At 41.0% G+C, this 24,937-nt stretch overlaps 1 protein-coding gene across 14 annotated transcripts in view; it reads left to right on the top strand.

Moving 5' to 3' along the window:
* The window catches only part of HECTD1 (HECT domain E3 ubiquitin protein ligase 1), a 111,281-nt gene that overhangs the window by 16,103 nt on the left and 70,241 nt on the right, over positions 1-24,937 (top strand). For all 14 annotated transcript variants that reach the window (XM_063715815.1, XM_063715809.1, XM_063715811.1 and 11 more), the window contains exons 3-10: positions 13,042-13,276; positions 16,137-16,364; positions 17,470-17,751; positions 17,850-18,120; positions 19,151-19,227; positions 19,314-19,412; positions 21,797-21,911; positions 22,785-22,959. In XM_063715815.1, the coding sequence (XP_063571885.1) occupies positions 13,042-13,276; positions 16,137-16,364; positions 17,470-17,751; positions 17,850-18,120; positions 19,151-19,227; positions 19,314-19,412; positions 21,797-21,911; positions 22,785-22,959 (1,482 nt within the window). The remainder of the gene's footprint in view (positions 1-13,041; positions 13,277-16,136; positions 16,365-17,469; positions 17,752-17,849; positions 18,121-19,150; positions 19,228-19,313; positions 19,413-21,796; positions 21,912-22,784; positions 22,960-24,937) is intronic.

The raw sequence follows: 24,937 nt of genomic DNA, 5'->3' as shown, positions 1-24,937 counted from the left end.
TTTGCTATGTTGCCCAGGCTGGTCTAGAACTCCTGAGCTAAAGCCATCTGCCCGCCTCGGCCTCCCAAAGTGCTAGGATTACAGGCGTGAGCCACTGCACCCAGCCGGTCACAACATACTAACTAAGGAAATAAGCAAATTATGTGATAGTATTTATAGTATGGTTCTACTTGTGAATAATGAAAACATATCCAATGTTTAAGTATATGGAAAAATGAGGCCAGGCGCAGTGACTCAGGTCTGTAACCCCAGTGCTTTGGGAGGCTGAAGCAGGAGGATTGTTTGAGCCCAGGAGTTTGGAGCTCCTGAAACATCCAGGTAGCAGGGAGTTATGATTGCATAGCTATACTGCAGCCTAAGTGACAGAGCGAGACACTGTCTTTTTAAAAAACAAAACCAAAAAAGGTGGGGTGCAGTGGGGCATGCCTGTAATCTCAGCACTTTGGGAGGCTGAAGTGGGAGGATCATTTGAGGCCAGGAGTTGGAGACCAGTCTGGGCAACAGAGAGATAACTTATCTCTTAAAAAAATCAATATATAAAAAATAGGGCCTGGTGCGGCAACTCCCCACACTTGGGAGGCCAAGGTGGGAGGATTGCTTGAGCCCAGGAGTTTGAGACCAGCCTGGGCAACATAGCGAGACCCCCATCTCTACAAAAAATAAAAAAAAATTAGCCAAGCTTATGGTGTTTAAGGCTGCAGTGAGCTGTAATTGTGCCATCCTACTCCAGTCTGGCCTACAGAGCAAGACTGACTCTCTTAGAATTCAAAACAAAACAAAAAAAGGACTAACACTCATCAATCTTTAGATACAGTATTACCTCTTTGGTTGAAATTATGGGGACTTTCACTTTGTACGTTACATGTTTCTATGGTATTTTCATTTTATTGCTTTGTACTCAGAAAAAAGCTAAGACACAATCTGGACTCAGTGAGTTCATCCTGATCTTTTGCCCTTTGGCTCTGATTTCCAGCCGCACAATACTTGCAGATCGTTTATATCACTTACTTACTGCTGTGTGACAAATCACCCCAAAGTTAGTAGTATTAAACAAGAATTATGCTAACAGATCATTTGGATTTTGAAAACTGGAAAGGGTAGAGTGGAGATGGCTTGTCTCTGTTCTGCGGTATCTGGGACCTCAGCTAGGAAATCTCAAAGATGGGAAGTGACTTGACACTTAGGCACTAGAATCACCAGATGATTTGTTCTGTTGCATGTGGTCGAGCCTGGCTTCTAGCTGGGACCTTGCCTAGATTTTTTAGTTGGAACACCTACATGTGGACTCTCAATGTGGCTGCTTAGGCTTCCTCACAGGATGGTGACTGGGTTCTAAGAGCATGAGTCCCAGAAGAATGCAGCAGAAGCTGTATCATCTTTTATTCATTGAGTTAGCATTTGAAGTCACACAGTGGTCACTTTCACTATAATCATAAGCCTGCTCGGATTCAAGAGGAAAGAACACAGGCCCTCTCATAGGGAAGACCATCAAAGTCACGTTGTAAAAAAGAATATGTGGGGTGGGAGGTAGATAATGTTGTGGACATCATTGGAAAATACTAGCTGCCTCATCATGTAATTCCTCAAGCATCTTTTCTAAGACAGGGTCTCACTCTCATCCAGGCTGGAATGCAGCTCACTGCAGCCTCTACCTCCTGGGCTCGAGTGATCCTCCTACCTCAGCCCTCTACCCCCCATCCAGTAGCTGGGACTATAGGCGTGCACCACCATGCCCAGCTAATTATTTAAAGTTTTTGTAGAGATGGGATCTCGCTGTGTTGCCCAGGCTGGTCTTGAACTCCTGGGCTCAAGCAATCCCACCTTGGCCTCCTAAAGTGCTGGGATTAATGGTGTGAGCCACTGTGCCTGGCTGATGCATTTGGATTTTATCCTCAGGGTACTGAAGGATATGAAATTAACAGATTTGTGTTTTAAAAAAATATCTTTGGTAATAGGTAATAGAATGGTGAATGGACTGGATAGTCTAGTGAGAGATTCTGGTTAGGAAGCTGTGGTAGTAATACAAAAAAAGAAGTGAGGAGGGTTGGAATTCTAAGGACAGATACTAAACCGAGTTAGGAGGTAGAACCAACAAGATTAAGTCTTAGATTTTGTATTTTAGAAGCAAGAGTTCTGGAAAACTTTTATGAATTTTACTTGAGTGACTAGGCATATGGTAGGTTAGAGGATATGAGTAATATGGCTTTTGGTAGAGAAGCTTCTTTTAGTTTTGGGCAAGTTATGTTTGAAGGCTCCTGAGACATATCCAGGTGGCACTAGATGAGTAGGGGAGGCAGTTGTGTCTGCAGTTCTGTTATTTAGGAGAGCAGTTTGGGCTAGAGGCTAGAGTTGACATCTTGCTTTACTATGAGAAATGAGAGATGGAAGTGGATTCAGTTGTTTGTGTTGTGGGAAAGTTGGGGGCAGGTGGGTAGAGTGAGGTGGGTGACCCTGTGGGAATTGGGCCAGGATGAAGTTGTGTGTGGAGGGATGGGGGGGGTATATTTGTGAGGGATTGGGCATGTGTGGTGGAGTTCATTAGGGAGCTGAAGGAGTTCTTTTCATTTGGCTTCTCATTCTAGATGCAAAAAAAAGTTACTCAGCATGTAAAACACTAGTGTCACTTCTGTGCAGGAAACTTTGCTGCGTGCTGTATGAAATAAAGCCCTAGTCCTGAGGAGCTTTTAGGAGAGAGTTACAATGGATAAGAGGAAATAAAATATAAATTGTAAAGTTAAGAGAAAAAACAGGCCTGTTTGGGGTAGTTAGGGAAGGTAGTCTAAAAGTCTAGGAGGTGACATTTAGGCTGGGATAGGAAGAATAACAAGGCCGGGCGCGGTTTCTCACGCTTGTAATCCCAGTACCTTGGGAGGCCGTGGCGGGTGTATCACAAGGTCAGGAGATCGAGACCAGCCTGGCCAATATGGTGAAACCTCGTCTCTACTAAAAATACAAAAATTAGCCAGGTGTGGTGGCAGGCGCCTATAATCCCAGCTACTTGGGAGGCTGAGGCAAGAGAATTGTTTGAACGCAGGAGGCAGAGGTTGAAGTGAGCTGAGATCGTGTCACTGCACTCCAGCCTGGGCGACAGAGCAAGACTCTGTCTCAAAAAAAAAAAAAAAAAAGGAAGAATAACAAAGAGCTAGCTTTGGAAAGAGTTAGGGGAAAAGGATTTTAGACAGATGGAACAGCACACACATTAGCTTTTATCTGTCTGTCTGTCTGTCTGTCTGTCTGCCTATCTACCTATCTATCTATCTATCTATCTACAGCTGTCTCTATATTTTGAAACCAATGTGTTCAGGCCAGGTGTGGTGACTCACACCTGTAATACCGTCTCTTTGGGAGGCCAAGGTGGGCAGATCACCTGAGGTCTGGAGTTTGAGACCAGCCTGGACAACGTGGTGAAACCCTGTCTCTACTAAAAAATACAAAAATAAAATTAGCCAGCCCCAGTGGCTTGCGCCTGTAGTCCCATCTCCTTGGGAGGCCAAGGCAGGAGAATTGCTTGAACCCAGGAGGCAGTGAGCTGAGTTTGTGCCCCTGCACTCTGGTGATAGAGTCAGACTCCGTTTCAAAAATCAACAACAACAAAGAAAAAAAAACTTGTATGAGTTCATACAAGTATCTCTAGTTCTAATCTAACACCACAGGGCTCATGCTAGTTTTCTCTTTCTATATTTTCAGTTCTCTTTTCCTTCAGTGAGAAACATGGCTCCCATTATCCTTAATATATTTATTTGATCAATTCTTCTGTATGTATCAATTGCCCATCACTGGGACATTCCATTGCACAAATGTCTTGTTCACTTTGCTCATGCTGTAATATCTTATACCAGAATGATCTCCTCTTCTTTCCAGATATGCTGCTCCTCAGTGCCAGTGCTGGGCATAACTCTTATGTAGGTGTATGAGGGGTTATTTCAGTAGTCCAAACCAGACTTTGAAGTTGGCTTAGATTAGAGGTTTTTTATTTTAATTTAATTTTATTTTATTTTTGAGAAAGTCTCACTCTGTCGTCCAGGCTGAAATGCAGTGGCGCGATCTCAGCTCACTGCCCCTTCTGCCTCCAGGGTTCAAGCAATTCTCCTGCCTCAGCCTCCCAGGGAGCTGGGACTACAGGCACAAGCCACTGCCCCTTGCTAATTTGATTTTTTGTGTTTTTTAGTAGAGATGAGGTTTTGCCACATTGGCCAGGCTGGTCTTGAACTCTGTAAGCCAGGTGATCTGCCCACCTTGGCCTCCCAAAGTGCTGGGATTACAGGCATGAGCCACCACGCCGGGCCTGTTTTTTGGGTTCTTTTTTTTTTTTTTTGGAGACAGAGTCTCTCTCGCTCTTTCACCTAGGCTGGAGTGCAGTGGTGCGATCTCGGCTCACTGCAACCTCCACCTCCCAGGTTCAAGTGGTTCTCCTGCCTCAGCCTCCCGAGTAGCTGGGATTACAGGCATGTGCCACCACGTCCGGCTGATTTTTGTATTTTTAATAGAGATGGGGTTTCGCATGTTGGCCAGGCTAGTCTCGAATTTGCCTCAAGTGATCCGCCCACCTCGGCCTCCCAAAGTGCTAGGATTACAGACATGAGCCACTGTGCCTGGCCCATAGGATATATTTTGGAGGGCTTAATTGGTGGGATTTTTTTTTTTTTTTTTTGACACGGAGTTTTGCTCTTGTTGCCCAGGCTGGAGTGCAGTGGCGTGATGTCAGCTCACTGCAACCTCCGCCTCCTGGGTTCAGGCAGTTCTCATGCCTCAGCCTCCCCAGTAGCTGGGATAACGGACATGTGCCACCATGCCTGGCTAATTTTTGTATTTTTAGTAGAGATGGGGTTTCACCATGTTGGTCAGGCCGGTCACGTACTCCTGACCTCAGGTGATCCACCCGGCTTGGCCTCCCAAAGTGCTGGGATTACAAGTATGAGCCACCACACCTGGCCTAATTGGTGGGATTTAACTGATGGGTTGGGTATGAAATGGGGGGAAATCAAGAATGATTCTCAGCTTTTTGGCTTTCTGGATGGTTGACATTTACTATGATGGAGATTTGGGAATAGAGGCACACATCAGGAGTTTTGTTTTGAATATACTCATTTTAAGATGCCTGTGATATTTCTAAATGGAGATAGTGATATTGAGTCAGTCTAGGGTGGAGAAAATACTTGGGGAGTTTTTGTGATACGTGGATGAGATTTATATTTGTGGTGTATGAACTAAGAGAATGGATGAAATCCATTAAAAAGGTAATTAAAGAGATAGGAAAGATGACGAGGGAATCTAGGAAGGAAGCTAGAGTGGAAAACCAGGGGAGTCATAAATCGAGAGAAAATTGAAGAAAATACTCATTCTAGACCGTGAAAGAAATGTAGCAGAGTTATTAGGTATTGTTCTCATTTAAGGTTGGTGATCGTAAATTTATAGCGAGGTCAGATTTCCTGATAATGTGAATATTTTTTCTTTGTCAATCCCTGTTGACATAGATTTAGACCTAGGGAATGTGGGGGGTCGTTCATTTAGCCAGAAATGGGGCAAGGGATTTGAGAGTTTTGCTCATAGAAGGTAGTCGAGTGCTTGTCCAATAACCACAAAGGTCAAGTTGAATTATCTTTTTTTTTTTTTTTTTAAACGGGGTCTCACTTTGTTGCCCAGGCTGGAGTACAGTGTACGATTATGGCTCACTGTAGCCTGGACCTCCCTGGGCTCATGTGATCTTCCCATCTCAGCCTCCTGAGTAACTGGGACCTCAGGCACGTGTCCCCACACCTGCTAAATTTTGTGTTTTTTATAGAGACCAGGTTTTACCATGTTGGCCAGGATGGTCTCGAACTCCTGGGCTCAAGTGACCTGCCCACCTCAGCCTCCGAAAGTGCAGGGATTACAGGCATCAGCCACCATGCCTGGCCTCAAGTTGAATTATCTATCAACACAGGGTTTCTCTGAAAATGATGCTATGAAATTCCCTAACAGTGGAAGCATCAGGTTTTTTGTTTCTGTTTTTTGTTTTGAGACAGAGTCTCTCTTTGTCTGTTGCCTAGGCTAGAGTGCAGTGGTGCGATCTCGGCTCACTGCAAGCTTCGCCTCCCAGGTTCACACCATTCTGCCTCAGCCTCCTGAGTAGCTGGGACTACAGGCGCCCGCCACCACGCCCAGCTAATTTTTTGTATTTTTAATGGAGACGGGGTTTCACCGTGTTAGCCAGGATGGTCTCGATCTCCTGACCTCATGATCCGTCCTCCTTGGCCTTCCAAAATGCTGGTATTACAGGCGTGAGCCACCGCACCTGGCCAGAAGCATCAGTGTTTAAATCTTATCTGTTTAAATTACAATGGCTGTATTAAAGCAGAATATCCAGCCAAGTATCTATTAGGAAATGACACTTGTTATTTGTTTTAGTTTCAATGTGAACTTCAGGTAATATAATTCTCTCAACTATCTGTATTTTTTAGAATTCAGTAATTAATGTTGGCATTTTCTTCCCAATGTCTTTGCTTGATTTATAGTTAGATTTTTAAGATTTTGTAATTGGCTTTTCAGTTGTGAGTAAATACTATTAACCTATATGCATATGCGTGTGTGTATGTATATGTCTATGTATACATATATTTTTTAAGAGAATCTTAACTCTGTTGCCCAGGCTAAAGTGCATTGTGTGTGATCATGGCTCACTGCAGCCTTGAACTCCTGGGCTCAAGTGATCCTCTTGCCTCAGCCTCCCAAATAGCTGGGACTGCAGACATGCGCCACTATGCCAGCTAATTTTTTTTTGAGACAGGGTGTGGCTCACCCAGGCTAGAGTACAGTGGCATGATCTTGGCTCACTGCAACCTCTGCCTCTCAGACTTAAGCCATCCTCCCACCTCAGCCTCCCGAGTAGCTGGGACCACAGGTGCACGCCTCCATGCCTGACTACTTTTTGTATTTTTTGTAGTGATGGGGTCTCACTTTGTTGTTCAGCCTGGTCTCAAACTCTTAGGAGCTCAAGAGATCTGCCTGGCTCAGCCTCCCGAAGTGCTGGGAGTATAGGAGTGAGCCATGGCACCCAGCTGGCTAATTTTTTAATCTTTTTTTTAGAGACGGGTCTCACTGTCTTGCCTAGGCTGGTCTAGAAATCCCGGGCTCAAGTGATCATCCTGCCTCAGCCTTCTGAGTAGCTAGGATTACAGCAGTGAGCTACTGTGCACGGCTTAACCTGTATTTTAATTGAGTACTTTTGTTAGGAATCTTCTAATAGTGTTTTAAAGTTGTTTTAAAGAAAAGTTTTTAGAATTATGTGTGAGATAATGATTACATCTATTTTCACTTGAATAATATGTCTTTATAACCACTTAAAATTTTATTACTTTGGGCAAGGTGTGGTGGCTCACACCTGTAATCCCAGCACTTTAGGAGTCCGAGATGGGAAGATTGCTGGAGCCCAGGAGTTCAAGACTAGGCGGGGCAACATAGCAAGAACTTGTCTCTACCAAAAATCAAAAAATTAACTGGGTATGGTAGTGCATGCCTGTGGTCCCAGCTACTTGGGAGGCTGATTTGAGAGGATTGCTTGAGCCTGGGAGGTCAAGGATACAGTGAGCCAAGATCGCGCCACTGCACTTTAGCTTGGGTGACAAGAGTGGGACCCTGTCTTAAAAAAAAAAGACAAAATTTTACTATTTCAAGAATTCTCATAAGTTTTAAGTTGAGTAGTGATGACACAAAATTATTGGAATAGTTTTTGACTTAAAAGGCCCTCCACTGAGTTCAGCAGAATTTCTCTTCTCTGAAGACTGAATTATCCGAATTTGAGTTAACATTGTTCACTTCAGATAATTTTGACCCATCTTGAGTTTCATACACTATAATTTCATGTGTTGGAAATTTTATTTGCTATGCTAGTCTATTATAAATTAATAGATAAATAAAGGGGAAATAATAACACTTGAATCCATTAAGAAAAAAAACTGTTATTTTTAAAACCTCACTTATGAGCAACTGAATTTATAAGAGAATAAACTTTAGAGCAAATTTACCTGTTCTGTTAAGTAAGTATTGTTGGCATGAGAGGTATCCAAGTATATTAACTTTGAGTTAACTTTCAAAAATTTGTTACTCATGTAAACCTTTTTGCTAATACCTTTCACATAAATACAGTATATTTATGTATATTTTAAATAAAATATAAATTCTATATAATTTATTTTTTTTAATGTATGTGTTTTCACATACTGATTGCTAGAGGGTTACTGAGTTTTACATCAAATTTGTTGCTTTATTTTTAGGAATCTGATTTGGGATTTTTTTTACCTTGTTTGTGTGTAAAGTAAATTTTAGTTAAGTTTTCGTATTAAAGAGATAATTTTCAATAATTTGGCTGTATTTGCTGTAAATCAGTGGCTATATTACAGGAAATACCACATAAATGAAAGGAGTCTGCCTAATCCAGCTGATTTCCTTTTGCTTTGGCAATTAATGTATTCATAATAGTAGCTTATAGTAATGTGAGTTTTATTTTTTAATTATTAATTTTTGAGACGGAGTCTCGCTCTGTTGCCCAGGCTGGAGTGCAGTGGCTTGATCTTGGCTCACTGCAAGCTCTGCCTCCCGGGTTCATGCCATTCTTCCGCCTCAGCCTCTCAAGTAGCTGGGACTACAGGCGCATACCACCATGCTGGCTAATTTTTATATTCTTAGTAGAGATGATACTTCACCATGTTGGCCAGGCTGGTCTCGAACTCCTTAGCTCAAGTGATCTGCCCGCCTTGGCCTCCCGAAGTGCTGGGATTACAGGCATGAGCCATCGCACCTGGCCAGTAATGTGAGTTTTTATTAGCAAAACTCACAGAAGGAAAAAATCTCATTATCATGTAACTAGTTTAATAGGAATATTGGCTGGACACAGTGGCTCATGCCTGTAATCCCAGCACTTTGGGAGGCTGAGGTGGACAGATTGCTTGAGCTCAGGAGTTCGAGACCAGCCTGGGCAACATGGCAAAACTGCATCTCTACAAAAAAATTTTTAAAAACTAGCTTGGCGTGTTGGCATACACCTGTGGTCCCAGCTACTTGGGAGGCCGAGGTGGGAGGAAGGTTGAGCCCAGAAGGTTGAGGCTGCAGTGAGCCATGATTACACCACTGCACTCCAGCCTGGGCGACAGAGCAAGACCCTGTCTGAAAAAAAAAAAAAAAAAAAAAAGGCTGGGCGCGGTGGCTCATGTCTGTAACCCCAGCACTTTGGGAGGCCTAGATGGGTAGATCATTTGAGGCCAGAAGTTCTAGATCAGCCTGGCCAACATGGTGAAACCCCATTCTCTACTAAAAATACAAAAATTAGCCGGGCATGTGTTAGGCACCTGTAGTCCCAACTACTCAGGAGACTGACGCAGGAGAATTACTTGACCCCAGGAAGCAGAGGTTGTGGTGAGCCAAAATGGTGTCACTGCACTCCAGCCTGGGTGACAGAGACTGTCTCAAAAAAAAAAAGGAAAAGTAAAAAGACATTTCTTTGATTTTCCTTGAAACCATGATATAAAAAAAGTGCATTTTACATATGTAGGAATATGCCCCAGATACCTTGTTACTGTTGAAAAAGTAACTCAACAGCTAAAAAAAAAAAATTGGTTTTTCTGTCCAATAGCCAAGGCACAACAGATATTTCTTAGGAACACAGTTGATCACAATTAAAATCTGAGACTCTATGAGGTTAGAGTTTTCTGGGTTTTGACCTTTTTGAAACTGGCTCTGTTTTGTTTTTTTTTTTTCTTTTGAGACAGGGTCTTGCTCTGTCACCCAGGCTGGAGTGCACAGGTGCGATCATGGCTCACTGTAGCCTTGATCTCCTGGGTTCAAGTGAGCCTCCTGCCTCAGCCTCCCGAGTAGCTGGGACCACAGGTGCACACTAGCAGCCTGGCTTGGCTTTTCATTTTTTGTAGAGATGAAGTCTCCTTGTGATGCCCAGGCTGTTCTTGAACTCCTGGACTCAAGCACTCAAGATGGGAGCATCTTGGCTTCCCAAAGTGATGGGATTACTGAGTGATCCACTGCGCCCAGCTGAAACTGGCTCTTTAACTATACTTGTTCAGGAAATGCATCACATTTTAGGGAACACAGCAGGAACTGTTATTCCCCAAATTAGCAAATACTACATTCCCCCATGAAATGTATTAAGTTTATACTAAGCATTGCTCTTAAATTTTATTTTTTTTTGATGTGCAGTTTTTACCCTGGGTAAGAAAAATGGATGAATAATTGTATTATTATAAAGCATATGGTAAATCTATTCTTGTCATTTGATACTTGAACTATCAACTTCATTTTATTCTTTATTCAAAAACTACTATTTTCTAAAGAAAACACATTACTCTTTTAGACTGTGTTTTTTCTTTGCTATTAACACTTTAACAGTCTCTTCTCATTTCTTCCATCTACTTCATATGCATATGTAGAGCATACGTAGTATGCTCTAACAAGGCTTAAGATTCTGATATGCTAGACAGTTTTGTGACATTACCTGAGAACTATGGGACTAGTTCTTACAACCTAGCCTGAAGGCATTTAATTCCTGACTTAGAAATATTACAAATGACTACATGTCGTAGGTTGCCAGTGTTGCTGGCTAATAAAAAACACCTCTGGCTGGGTGGAGTGGCTCATGCCTGTAATCCCAGCACTTTGGGAGGTTGAGGCAGGCAGATCACTTGAGGCCAGGAGTTCAATACCAGCCTGGCCAACATGGTGAAACCCCATCTCTAGTAAAAATACAAAAATTAGCTGGGTGTGGTGGCGTGCGCCTGTAATCCTAGCTACCCTGGAGGCTGAGGCACAAGAATTGCTTGAACATGGGAGACAGAGGCTGCAGTGAGCCAAAATTATGCCACTGCACTGGTCAACAGAACGAGACTATCAAAAAACAAAAACCTGTGTTTAATCAATGATTACTCAGTCATTGCATGAAAGATGTCTTCTAAAATTTTTTTATTTTTATGTATTTTTTTAATAGTGAGTCTTGCCATGTTGCCAAGCTGATCTTGAACTGCCTCAGCCTCCCAAAGTGCTGAGACTGCAAGCGTGAGCCACCATACGGGCCCTAAAATTTTTTTAACAGTATTCTTTCTTCTGGACCCTTTAAGTTAAGAATCATCTAAGCGGATATTAAACCGTAGAATTAGATATACTTTAACATTCATACAGATTTTTTTTTTTAAGATGGAGTTTTGCTTTTGTTGCCCAGGCAGTGGCATGATCTCAGCTCACTGCAACCTCCACTTCCCAGGTTCAAGCAATTCTCCTGCCTTAGCCTCCTGAGTAGCTGGGATTACAGGTGCTTGCTATACCTGGCTAATTATTTTGTATTTTTAGTAGTGACGGGGTTTCATCATGTTGGCCAGGCTGGTCTTGAACTCCTGACCTCAGGTGATCCACCTGCCTCAGCCTCCCAAAGTGCAAGGATTACAGGCGTGAGCCACCGGGCCTGGCCTCATACAGATATTTCTTAAAGGCTACTAAAGGTATGGGAAGTACTCATTTGTATACACTAAGAATAGGAAGATAAATTATTCCATTAAAATGTTGAGGGTGTTACCCTTTGTGTTATCTGTAGCTGTAGTTTAGTCTGTCTAGAGAAACTAGAATAATGTATTTGATGTCACATAGCTGAGATTTCTACTAAATGTAAATTATGATCTTTTCATATTTTAAGTGTTGATAAAATATAGGGAGTATTACTGATATCTCAAAAATTCTGTTTTTGATGGAACTATCTTGGACAGGTTTGTGTAATAAGCATTAGACTGTTAAAGGGAGAGGATGGGGGCTAAAGTTTAGTTTAATATGCTAGGCACTGAGCTGTTTTTAATGTGTATGATTTCATTTAATCTTCATAACCATATAAAGTATTATTTTTTATTTTATTTTATTTATTTATTTTGAGATGTAGTCTCGCTCTGTCACCCAGGCTGGAGTGCAGTGGTGCAATATCAGCTCACTTCAACCTCCCTGTCCTGGGCTCGAGTGATTTTCCTGCCTCAGCCTCCCAAGTAGCTGGGACTACAGGCATGTGCCACCATGCCCAGCTAATTTTTGTATTTTTAGTAGAGACAGGGTTTTACTGTGTTGGCCAGTCTGGTCTTGAACTCCTGACCTCAAGTGATCTGCCTGCCTCAGCCTCCCAAAGTGCAAGGATTACAGGCATGAGCCACTGTGCCCGACCTAAAGTAGGCGTTATTTAGCTATTACTTATGCTTCACAAGTAAGGAAAAAGACGCAGAAAAGTCACACAGTTGCTGTTCTTTTTTTTACCCCAGTCTTTTAGACCCCAAATCAGTGCTTCTTTCTGAAAAATATGAATTGAGCAGTGTTCCTGGCCTTCTGGGACTTTTAAGTGAATAAGGAAGTAAAGTGATATATTAAACAGTGTATGTGCTGCTTTTATGAGGGTTAAGGAACATGAAAGTACCACTTAAGTATTTGGGGGCTTAAGGAGGGTTTCATAGAGCAGTTCATGTTTGAGGTTTTTTTTTTTTTTTTGAGACAGAGTTTGTTTTGCTCTGTTGCCCAGGCTGGAGTACAGTGGCGTGATCTCGGCTCACTGCAACCTCCATCTCCCGGGAGTGATTCTCTTGCCTCAGCCTCCTGAGTAGCTGGGACTACAGGTGCCTGTCACTATGCCCGGCTGATATTTTGCATTTTTAGTAGAGATGGGGTTTCACCATGTTGGGCAGGCTGGTCTCGAACTCCTGACCTCAGGTGATCTGCCCGCCTCGGCCTCCCAAAGTGCTGGGATTATAGGCGTGAGCCACCATGCCTGGCCATTTTTTTTTTTTAAACATGCTTTCAAGTTAATGCTGCTGTTTTAAACCATTTACACCTTGGTATTTTCAGCAGCGATGAAATTAGCATGTGAGTATTGTTATGGAAGCAAAAACAATGTGAGAAATATTACCTAATAAGCATTCAGACACAGTATTGAGCACAGTGTGTTACATTATAACTTGTTATTTTCTATTATTTTGTTAATGTTTTGCTGTTAAGAATTTAATAACCCTAGATGTAATATGATTTCTTTCACTACAGATGTCCTCCTCGTACTTTCTTACCAGCCCTTTGCAAAATTTTTCTTGATGAAAGTGCTCCAGACAATGTATTAGAGGTGACAGCCCGTGCCATAACATACTACCTGGATGTATCTGCAGAATGTACCCGAAGGATTGTTGGGGTAGATGGAGCCATAAAAGCACTTTGTAATCGTTTGGTTGTAGTTGAACTTAACAACAGGACTAGCAGAGACTTAGCTGAACAGTGTGTAAAGGTAAGTGTTATTTATTGGCTCATTACTTATTTTTCTCAGACCTCTTAGGGATGAGTATTGGCTCATTTAAACATCACTTAGAGACTGAAAAATATATTTACTGAAAAAAAGAAATTCTTCCTATTTTCAGCCTTACTTTATTGAGAGTAGTTGAGAACAGTGGAAATCACAACCCTTGTGGCACCAAAGGAGGTTCCATAGGGCTTGCGAAAGGAAATCTTATCTTAGAAGGAAAACTGTAGGTGATTGCTATGTTCTGTGCTGCTTCAGTGCACTTCAGTTCCTGGTAGTCATTTAGAGATAGGTTGTCCCTGTTCTTACCCAAATCATTTTGTATTATAATAGTAACAATCACCACCACAACAAACACCACCCACCAGTGCTAGGCGTTATTCTAAGCACTTTAAGGTATTAACTCATTTAATCTTCACAGCAACCCTATATGGGATAGGTTGGTGCCAGGAATATTATTATTATTATTATTTTTTTTGAGACAGTTGCTGTGTCTCCCAGACTGGGGTGCAGTGGCACGAAGTCGACTCATTGCAACCTCCACCTCCCAGTTCAAGCAGTTCTCCTGCCTCAGTCTCCCAAGTAGCTGGGACTACAGGTGCCCACCACCACGCCCGGCTGATTTGTTTTGTATTTTTAGCAGAGATGGAGTTTCACTATGTTGGCCAGGCTGGTCTTGAACTCCTGACCTTGTGATCCCCCTGCCTTGGCCTCCCAAAGTGCTCGGATTGTAGGTGTCAGCCACCACCCCCAGCCGAATATTATCCTATGTTACAGATGAAAAAAATTCAAGTATGCTGAGGTTAAGGAACATACTTGGGAGTAGTGAGCAGCAGAGTCAAGACTTGAAGTTTAGGAATTTGAAGATTAGGAAGTTTGGTTCTAGGGCCCAGGGATTTAACTATTTTGCTATATTCCCTGTAAAGTAAGCTGTTGTCTTTATGTAACTCTAAAAGCATTAGTACTAGATCCATACTTTATTGGAACTATTTGTGGTGAATACATTGAGATTTTACATGATTTTTTTTTTTTTTTTTTTTTTTTTGAGACAGAGTCTTGCTCTGTCTCCCAGGCTGGAGTGCAGTGGTGCAGTCTCAGCTCACTGCAACCTCTGCCTCCTGGGTTCAAGTGATTCTCCTGCCTTAGCCTCCTGAGTAGGTGGGACTACAGGTGCGTGCCACCATGCCCGGCTAATTTTTTGTATTTTTAGTAGAGATGGGGTTTCACCATGTTGGCCAGGCTGGTCTCGAACTCCTGACCTCAGGTGATCTACCCGCCTCGGCTTCCCAAAGTGCTGCTGGGATTACAGGCTTGAGTCACTGTGACCGGCCCCTGATTCTTTTTTCTTTTCTTGTTTTTTTTTTTTTTTAATGATTTCTGCTTCATTCTTTTTATGATTCTTGCTGCTTTAGGTCAGCAGTTCTCAAATTTTTTGTCTCAGGATCCCATTACAAGTCTTAAATAATTGAGGATACCCAAAGAGCTTTTGTTCATATATAGGTTTTGTCTATTTATTGACCATATTAGATACTGAAACTGATAAATTTAAAATATTTATTTATCGTAAAATAAATTAATTACATGTTATACATAACAGGTTAATGAAAAATAACCTTTTTAAATAAACAGAGTTAGTGAGAAGACTGGAATTCTTATGCATTTTTGCAAGTCTCTTAAGAACACTCTGTTTTTACAGTAGACCGATGGATCCTCCTGTCTGCTTTTGCATTCAGTCTGGTACAGTATCACATCATGCTTAGCTTCTGGAAAATGCTACCCTAGACTCATGAGAATGATAATGAAAAAGACAAATAGTATTAGAGTATTATTATGAGCTTTTGCTAAATTACTTGTAGTTCTTTAGCTTGCCATACAGATTTCACTTTCTAAACCTGCACTGTCCAATATGGTAGCCAAATAAGTCTATTGAACACTTCAAATGTGGCTACTCCAAATAGAGATGCGTTGTAAGTATAAAGTATACATGCATTTTTAAAGACTATACATAAAAGACTATAATATATATCAGTAGTTTTCTATATTGATTTCATGTTGAAATGATGATGCCTGGATATATTGGGTCAAATAAAAAATATTATTATTATTATTATTATTTTTTTTTTGAGACAGAGTTTCACTCTTGTTGCCCAGGCTGGAGTGCAGTGGCGCGATCTCAGCTCACGACAACCTCTGCCTCCCAGGTTCAAATGATTCTCCTGCCTCAGCCTCCTGAGTAGCTGGGATTAGAGGCATGCGCCACCATGCCCGGCTAATTTTATATTTTTTAGTAGAGACAGGTTTTCTCCATGTTGGTCAGGCTGGTCTCGGACTCCTGACCTCAAGTGATCCGCCCGCCTCGGCCTCCCAAAGTGTTGGGATTACAGGCGTGAGCCACCATGCCCGGCTATTATTATTATTTTTTGAGACAGAGTCTCACTCTCTTGCCCAGGATGGGAGTGCAATGGGCGATCATGGCTCACTGCAGCCCTGACCTCCAGGGCTCAAGTGATCCTCTTGCCTCAACCTCCTGAGTCGCTGGGACCATAGCACATGCCACTACTATGCCTGGCTAATTTTTGTATGTTTTGTAGACATCAGGTTTTGCCATGTTGCCCAGGTTAGTCTTGAACTTCTGGGCTCAAGTGAACAGCCCACCTTGGCCTCCCAAAGTGCTGGGATCACAGGTGTGAGCTACCACACTCATCTAAAATATATTATTAAAATTAATTTCATTTGTTTCACTTTTCTGTTTTTAATGTGTCACTAATAAATTTGGAGAGCTCATTGTTTCTGTGATTCTTGAAAATCAGGCTTGCATTCTTTCGTTACATTTGTTTTACTATTATAGGTATTAGAACTGATATGTACTCGTGAGTCAGGAGCAGTCTTTGAGGCTGGTGGTTTGAATTGTGTGCTTACCTTCATTCGTGACAGTGGACATCTAGTTCATAAAGACACCTTGCACTCTGCTATGGCTGTGGTATCAAGACTCTGTGGCAAAATGGAGCCTCAAGATTCTTCTTTAGAAATTTGTGTAGAATCTCTGTCTAGTTTATTAAAACATGAAGATCATCAGGTAAATAAGTTGCTGTTATATACTGTCCATTTTCAGAAAGTGATTTTTTTAGTGTCCCCTATTTATAATTATGATAGACTGTAAATTTGTACTTTTCACTTGATGAAATCGAGGTAATTCCATCCTCTTTCTCTAATTTTATCTCTGCATGTGGTAATCTCCATTTTGGGAATGAAACTTTTAAGATTATAAATGTGATATATGTTTATTCTTAAAATTTAAATATCATAAAAATATTTTTACAGCTGTACTTGTACTGAGTGTAATTTTGCTGACTTGGTGCAGTTTTGTTGACCTGATTTTGTTGACTTAAGATAGATCTCATTTAAATAAGACAGTATTTTTTATTTTTATTTTTTTTTTTGAGATGGAGTCTTGCTCTGTCACCCAGGGTGGAGTGCAGCGGCATGATCTTGGCTCACTGGAACCTCTGCCTCCTGGGTTCAAGCGATTGTCCTGCCTCAGCCTCCCAAGTAGCTGGTACGACAGGTGCCCACCACCATGCCCGGCTAATTTTTGTATTTTTAGTAGAGACGGGGTTTCACCATATTGGCCAGGCTGTTCTTGAACTCCTGACCTTGTGATCTGTCCACCTCAGCCTCCCAAAGTGCTGGGATTACAGACGTGAGCCACCGTGCCAGGCATAAGACAGTATTTATAATCTTACCTGTAAATCCTTATTGAATTAACATACTTCAGAAAATAAAACTTGGCTTTTAATGCCTTTTTATTGTTCACATGTTATTTTCAGTTGATATCATAGATTATTGTGACAAAGGTACACATAATAATAGTTAATATTTTTGAGCTTTTACTATCCTTCTAGATTCTTTATATGTGTTACCTCATTTAAGCTAACACAATGAGATATAGGTACCATTAATATCCCCATTTTACAAATGAGGGAACTGAGGCTTTAAGCAGTTTAAGTAACTTCCTCGGATTACACAGTTAGCAGTATATGGAGCCATGATTCAAATCTAGGCAGATCACATGCTTAATCACTTGGCTGCAGTTGCCTTTCTTATAGTGTCAGTATTGAAATGATCATTACTAACCCTTTTTAGGTGAATTTTATCTGTGGGCATTTTCTTCACATCGTTAGGTTTCAGATGGAGCTCTGCGATGCTTTGCATCACTGGCTGACCGATTTACCCGTCGTGGTGTTGACCCAGCTCCATTAGCCAAGCATGGATTAACTGAGGAGCTGTTATCCCGAATGGCTGCTGCTGGTGGTACTGTATCAGGACCATCATCAGCATGCAAACCAGGTCGCAGCACCACAGGAGCTCCATCCACCACTGCAGATTCCAAATTGAGTAATCAGGTGTCAACAATTGTAAGTCTGCTCTCAACACTTTGCAGAGGCTCTCCGGTAGTAACACATGTAAGAATGTTTTTGAATCTTTGCTTTTTAATCTTCAGAAAAAGTGTTTTTGTATAATGCTAATATATTAAACTTCTTTCTTCCCATTCTCTTTCTAGGATCTCCTGAGGTCGGAGCTTCCAGATTCAATTGAAAGTGCATTGCAGGGTGATGAAAGATGTGTGCTTGATACTATGCGTTTGGTTGACCTTCTCTTGGTGCTATTATTTGAAGGACGAAAAGCTTTGCCAAAGTCTAGTGCTGGATCTACAGGCAGAATCCCAGGACTCCGGAGATTAGATAGTTCTGGGGAGCGCTCACATCGGCAGCTTATAGATTGTATTCGAAGTAAAGATACCGATGCACTTATAGATGCAATTGACACAGGAGGTCAGAAAATATTTTTTTAAATATAAAAAGAAAGTTGTGAGATAGCCATATAGGCAGTTTCTAGTTTTCAGACAGAACTCTTAGAAATCCAGATAACAAAGTGGCACCCCTTCAATATTCTCCACTGTCCCTGTGTATAATTGTGTAATTATCAGCTTGGTTCATGGTGAAACCTGAATAAATGCTTGTTTAGTGAGTAAAACTTCTATAAAGTTTGAAATTTCTGTTTTATACCTGAAGGAGATCTTATAAATTCTAAGGTTTTCTCAAGATTGACAGAAACTGATGTGAATGAATTATAATAATGCAGATTTTTTTTGACTGCTGCATGAGGTGATGAGCAAATATAATTCCTGAAAGATGCTTCTGGGTCATCAGATTTGTTCTTCTGTGTTCTTTGGATTATGGATGTGGATTAGCCTCTTTTAGCAACTACTACCTTATTTAGTTGTGTATTTAGTGTTTTCCTTTCTTATTTCATGTTTATTTTTAAGACTTAAAGCCTTGTGAATCCCCAGTGGTTTAAACATTTTCAAATGTTTTTTCTTTTTTGGAGGGGGACAGAGTCTCGCTCTGTTGTGCAGGCTGGAGTGCAGTGGTACAATCTCGGCTCACTGCATCCTCTGCCTTCTGGGTTTTAGCGATCCTCCTGCCTCAGCCTCCCGAGTAGTTGGGATTACAGGCATGTGCCACCACACCCGCCTAATTTTTGTGTTTTTAGTAGGGACGGGGTTTCACCATGTTGGCCATGCTGGTCTCAAACTCCTGACCTCTGCCCACCTTGGCCTCCCAGAGTGCTGGGATTACAGGCGTGAGCCACCGTGCCTGGACTTAAATACTTTTTCTTAGCTGATCTCAAGTTTGCTGATTATGTACTGCTTTGTAGTTGACCTAAATATTTAAAACACTTTCTTGGCTCTTTATTTAGATGATGACTAATGACAATCTTAAAATGGTTCAGTCTTTAGAAAAGTTTAGTATTTTATTGGCTTTAAAAATACGTTTCTTTTTTTTTCCTTCAAAATTTCAGCCTTTGAAGTAAATTTTATGGATGATGTAGGTCAGACTCTATTAAACTGGGCCTCTGCTTTTGGAACTCAGGAAATGGTAAGCTAATAAATAAAAGCTAGTATTTAAATTAAGCATAGAAATATTAATCAAAAGCAGCTTTATGATTCGTTATCATTTTACAGGTAGAATTTCTTTGTGAGAGAGGTGCAGATGTTAATAGAGGTCAAAGGTCATCATCATTACATTATGCTGCATGTTTTGGAAGACCTCAAGTAGCAAAGGTAAAGTCTAGGTTTTAAAATTACTAATTTTTAACATTTACATGGTTTAAAAATTAGAATGATATAAAACCTTTTATTTCCATGCCATCTCCATCCACTTCATTCCCCCTTACTCACTATAAGTGTTTTTCATTAGTTTTTTCTTTTTAGTGTTTCCTAATACAGGTTCAATAAAAACAAATATATATATATGTGTTCCCTCCTTTTCTTATACACTCACCTGTACTTTGTTTTTTTACTTAATAATATAAATTAGAGATCTCTCCCTGTTAGCATGTAGAGAACTTTTTTTATATCTGTATGCATATCCTGTACTACAAGTTTATTCAACTAGTCACCTAGTGTTGAACATGTGATTGTTTCCAATTTATTACTCTTGGCAATGAATAACTTTGCCTATATTTTCTCTTGTTTGTATTCATCAATAAAATATTCTTTTTCTTTTTTTTTGAGACAGGGTTTTGCTCTGTCGCCCAGGCTGGAGTGCAGTGGCACAGTAGTGACTCATTGCAGCCTTGAATTCCTGTGTTCAAACGATCTCGTGCCTCAGCCTCCCAAGTGGCTGGAATTATAAGGCGTGTGCCATCATACTTGGCTAGTTTTTGTACTTTTAGTAGGGACAGGGTTTTGCCATGTTGGCCAGGCTGGTCTCAAACTCCTAGCCTCAAGTGATCCACCTTCATTGTCCTCCCAAAGTGCTGGGATTATAGGCGTGAGCCACTGCACCCAGCCAAATATTCTGTTTGTAGAAGAATCACTAGACTCAGACTAGCAAAGGACTTTGGGGAGTTATTTTTACAGTTAGAGAAATTGAGGTCCAAAGAGGTTAAATGAAAAGGTTTACATCAAATATATGAACTAGGTGTCTATAATCTGCCAATCGTGAAGTTATTTGGTATAGTATGAGGTTAGTCCACTCTGAAGTTGTGCACACCTGGATTCGAGTCTCAGCTTATGCACAAAAAAGGCTATATGACCTTGGACAATTTATTATCTATAAAATATATATTCTTAGCAAGATTATTGTGAGAATTAGAAAAAAATATTGTATAGATTTACTGTAGTAATCAGCATATTGTAGGTGTTCAAATGATAGCTGCTATTATTGTCATCTTTACACTACAACAAAATTTTCAATAACAGGTTAGTAGCTTTCTAGCCTGAGAAGGATGGTCTCTTCAAGCCTGAATTCTATTTGTTTGAATTGGTTAGTTTTTAGAGAGAATGATGCTTCTAAGGGTGACTAATACTGAGTAAGCAAAGAAGGTTTTAGAGTTTCCCTTTCAAGTACTTTTAAGGTCAGCTGTTAGCAAAAAAGTTTTTATTGAGCCATTGTGATTGAGTAGTCTGGGTATGAAATTATGAAAGGTTTAAGGTGTTAGTGGGTATAGAGGTGGATATATTGATGACTTTTTATTTTTGAAATAGGGTCTTGCTCTGTCTCACAGGCTGGAGTGCGGTGGTACAATCATAGCTCATGTAACCTTGAATTCCTGGGCTCAAGTGATCCTCCTGCCTCAGCCTCCGGAGTCATTAGAACTACAGGCGTGTGCCACCATACTGGCTAATTTTTATTTTTATTTTATTATTTATGTATTATTTGTAGAGACGCGATCTCACCATGTTGCCTAGGCTGATCTTGAACTCCTGGCCTCCAGTGATCCTCCGGCATAGCCTCCCAAAGTGCTGGGATTATAGGCGTGAGCCACCACACCTGGTTGACTTTTTGGTGTAAAATTTAATTTGACTTAACTTGGTAATTGGCAGTATATAGGAGGCGATGTCGTTGATTGCCAGGTCATAAATTAAACAGTACCTCTCTTAAAGTAAAGAAATTGGAAGGCAGAGTTTGATGGAGAAGGTGACATGTTAAGATGGAACATACTTAATTTGAGATGATGATAAATAACCAAGTACAATTAATTCATAAGTTTTTCAAGATACGATAGGCTGCTTTTTTTGTTTTTTGAGATGGAGTTTCGCTCTTGTTGCCCAGGCTGGAGTGCAATGGTTCAAACGATCTTGGCTCACTATAACCTCTGTCTCCTGGGTTCAAGCGATTCTCCTGCCTCAGCCTTCCAAGTAGCTGGGATTACAGGCATGCGCCACCACGCCTGGCTAATTTTGTATTTTTAGTAGAGACGGGGTTTCTCCATGTTGGTCAGGCTGGTCTTGAACTTCCGTCCTCAGGTGACCCACCTGCCTCGGCCTCCCAGAGTGCTGGGATTACAGAGTAGGCTGCTTTTAAGGTACTAAGTGCAAAGGCAGAGATATGGATTGCCACCTGCTTGATTAAGTAATTCTGGAAAATCTTTAGTTTACATAGTTGGACGTCAAAGAAATAAAGTATTGTTATATTCAAATTAAATGCTTTTCTTCTCTAGACTCTGTTACGGCATGGTGCAAATCCAGATCTGAGAGATGAAGATGGGAAAACTCCATTAGATAAAGCTCGAGAAAGGGGCCATAGTGAAGTCGTAGCTATTCTTCAGTCTCCAGGTGAGTGCTACATTCTTTCCTTTGAAGCCATCTACTGTTATTTTTCAGCTTTCACTTCCATAGCTTTCTGTAGACACATTAACATTATATAAATGAACTATTCCTATGATGTCAAATAATTATATATGTATATCCTTACATTTAATAAACTTTTAACAGCTTAATTTTCTATGTTCTTTGAGATTGTGACTGCCTGATTCCAGAATGACCAAAATCTAAAGTTCAAGGAATATGGGAATGTCAGATAAAGAATACTTTGGTATTGTTTAGATAGGGTAGTTTGACCAAAAATTTTTTTTTTTTTTGAGGCGGAGTCTTGCTCTGTCGCCCGGGCTGGAGTGCAATGGCACTATCTCGGCTTACTGCAAGCTCCGCCTCCTGGGTTCATGCTGTTTTCCTGCCTCAGCCTCCCGAGTAGCTGGGACTACAAGCACCCACCACTGCGCCTGGCTAATTTTTTTTGTATTTTTATTAGAGACGGGGTTTCACCGTGTTAGCAAGGATGGTCTCGATCTCCTGACCTCGTGATCTGCCCGCCTCGGTCTCCCAAAGTGCTAGGATTACAGGCGTGAGCCACCGTGCCCAGCTGACCAAAGTTTTAAGTTTTCAGAGGGTTGATGAATCCAGAAGCTCTGTGAAATAATTTTTGGAACGAAGTGGAGTATCCACAATTATCTTCTTAATTTGTTATTGAGCTCATTGAAGTTACTAGTGCTCTTTAGTATTATAAGCATCAGTGAAACAATGTTCTAATTTCAGTGTATTTGTTAATTAGAGATAATTATTATTTGAAGTTGGATATATCATAAGGTTTTTTTCCTTGAAAGCAAAATTTTCAAAAAAAGTATTTCTTTAAAAAATATTTGTCTGTAGGTGATTGGATGTGTCCAGTTAATAAAGGAGATGATAAGAAAAAGAAAGACACAAACAAAGATGAAGAAGAATGTAATGAGCCCAAAGGAGATCCGGAAATGGCACCCATATACTTGAAAAGGTTATTGCCAGTGTTTGCACAAACATTTCAGCAAACTATGCTGCCTTCAATAAGGTAGTCATTCATATTATTTGATTTGTTAGTCAAATCACACCAATTATATGGTTTTATTTATCTCCCTTTTCCAGAAGGATTTGAGGTTTATTTTAATGTTAAAAAGGTGTGGTAAGAATAAAAATTAGATCAGAAGTGGGAAAGTCCTGTCTTTTCTTCTGATGATCTGAATGAAGGGGAGTTTTAGAAAAGATTACTAGATTCTTAACAAATTTTTGGTAGCTCTCTGAATATTAAATCTCTATTTGATAAGTATTGCAAACACTTATTGAGCTTTTTGGAAGCCTGTTGGTAGGGACAGTATGAGATGGCCACTGGAGGAGTTATACAGATAAATGAGACTTGGCTCTTGCTTACTCTTCCCCTTGCGGGCTAGTAAGGATGTATGTGGGTAAAACATAGAGTGGTAAATGGTAGATTAGGCACATATTCAGGGTTCTATGGGAATATAGATGATTTAACAACTAATTGGGCTGGGCAGATTGGAGACAGTTTTATGCAGAGGTGAGATTTAAATTGTGGTTGAAAAGATACTTAGGAGTTTTCTAGGCAGACAGATTTGGAAGCATGGGTGAAGAACAGTATGTGCAAATGCATGAAGGTATGAATCCATCCATCAGGAACTCCTTGTGGCTCTCCCTCTACAGTGTATCCATAGCTTGCTATTTCTTTTCATCTTTTGCTAGTCAGTACTCTGATCCAAACTACCAAAGGATTTGACCACTGCAGTAGTCTCTTAATTAATCATTCTGCTTTTTCTCTCTTGCTTCTTTACAATGTTTGTACATATTAGGCTGAATTACATATGTAGATGTGTGCGTGTATATATATTTTTAATTAATTGATTTTTGAGACAGGGTATCGCTTTCACCTGGGCTGAAGTGCAGTGGCTGGATCACGGCTCACTGCAGCCTTGACTTCCTGGGCTCCAGTGATTCTCCCACCTTAGCCTCCCAAATAGCTGGGACTACAAGTGTGCCACCATGCCCAGATAATTTTTTGTACTTTTAGTGTAGATGGGGATTCACCACATTGCCCAGGCTGGTCTCAAACTCCTGGGCTCAAGTGATGGCCCACCTCAGCCTCCCAAGTGCTGGGATTACAGACATGGGCCACTACACCTGACCATATATATTTTTAGAGACAGGTCTTGCTCTGTCACCCAAGCTGGAGTGCAGTGGCACAATCATAGCTCACTGTAACCTTGAACTCCTGGGCTCCAGCGATCCCCCACCTCAGCCTCTCAAGTAGCTAGGACTACAGATGTATACCGCCTTGCCTGGCTAATTCTTAAATTTTTTGTGGAGACATGGTGTTGCTCTGTTGCCTAGGCTGGTCTTGAACTCCTAGCCTCAAGTGATATTTCTGCTTTGGCCACCCAAAGTGTTGGGATTGTAAGTGTGAGCTTCTGCATTGCACCTGTCCTGAGAATTATATACATTTTTTTTTTTTTTAATTTTTTTTAGAGACAAAGTCTTGCTCTCTTGTCCAGGCTGGAGTGCAGTGGCACAATCACAGCTTACTGCATACTTGAACTCCTGGGCTCAAGGAATCCTCCCACCTCAGTCTGCTGAGTATCTAGGACTACAGGCGTGCACTACCACACCAGCTAATGTTTTTATTTTTTTGTGGAGATGAGGTTGGCCATCTTGCCCAGGCTGGTCTTTAACTCCAGGGCTCAAGCAATCCTCTGGCCTCAGCTTCCTGAAGTGCTGGAATTACAGGCATGAGCTACCGCACTTGGCTTGAGAATTGTATCTTTAAATCATAATTATATCACACCACTTCCTAGTTTGAACCCTTCATCGCTTCTAATTGGCTTTAACTAAAACTCAGCTCCTTAACCCTTAGGCTTGCAAGTTCTTTACATAATCCCAACCCAGCTCTCCAACAGAGTACTACCTAACATTTGGCCCGTTACACTTATGCTAGCCTTGTTTCTGTTTGTGGAACCCTCCAAGTACATCCTTGCCTTAGG

The sequence above is a fragment of the Pongo abelii genome, chromosome 15 (assembly GCF_028885655.2).
Source record: "Pongo abelii isolate AG06213 chromosome 15, NHGRI_mPonAbe1-v2.0_pri, whole genome shotgun sequence".
In the NCBI taxonomy this organism is placed as follows: domain Eukaryota; kingdom Metazoa; phylum Chordata; class Mammalia; order Primates; family Hominidae; genus Pongo; species Pongo abelii.
Note: the sequence above shows the minus strand (reverse complement) of the source record. Positions and strands in the feature narration are given on the sequence as shown.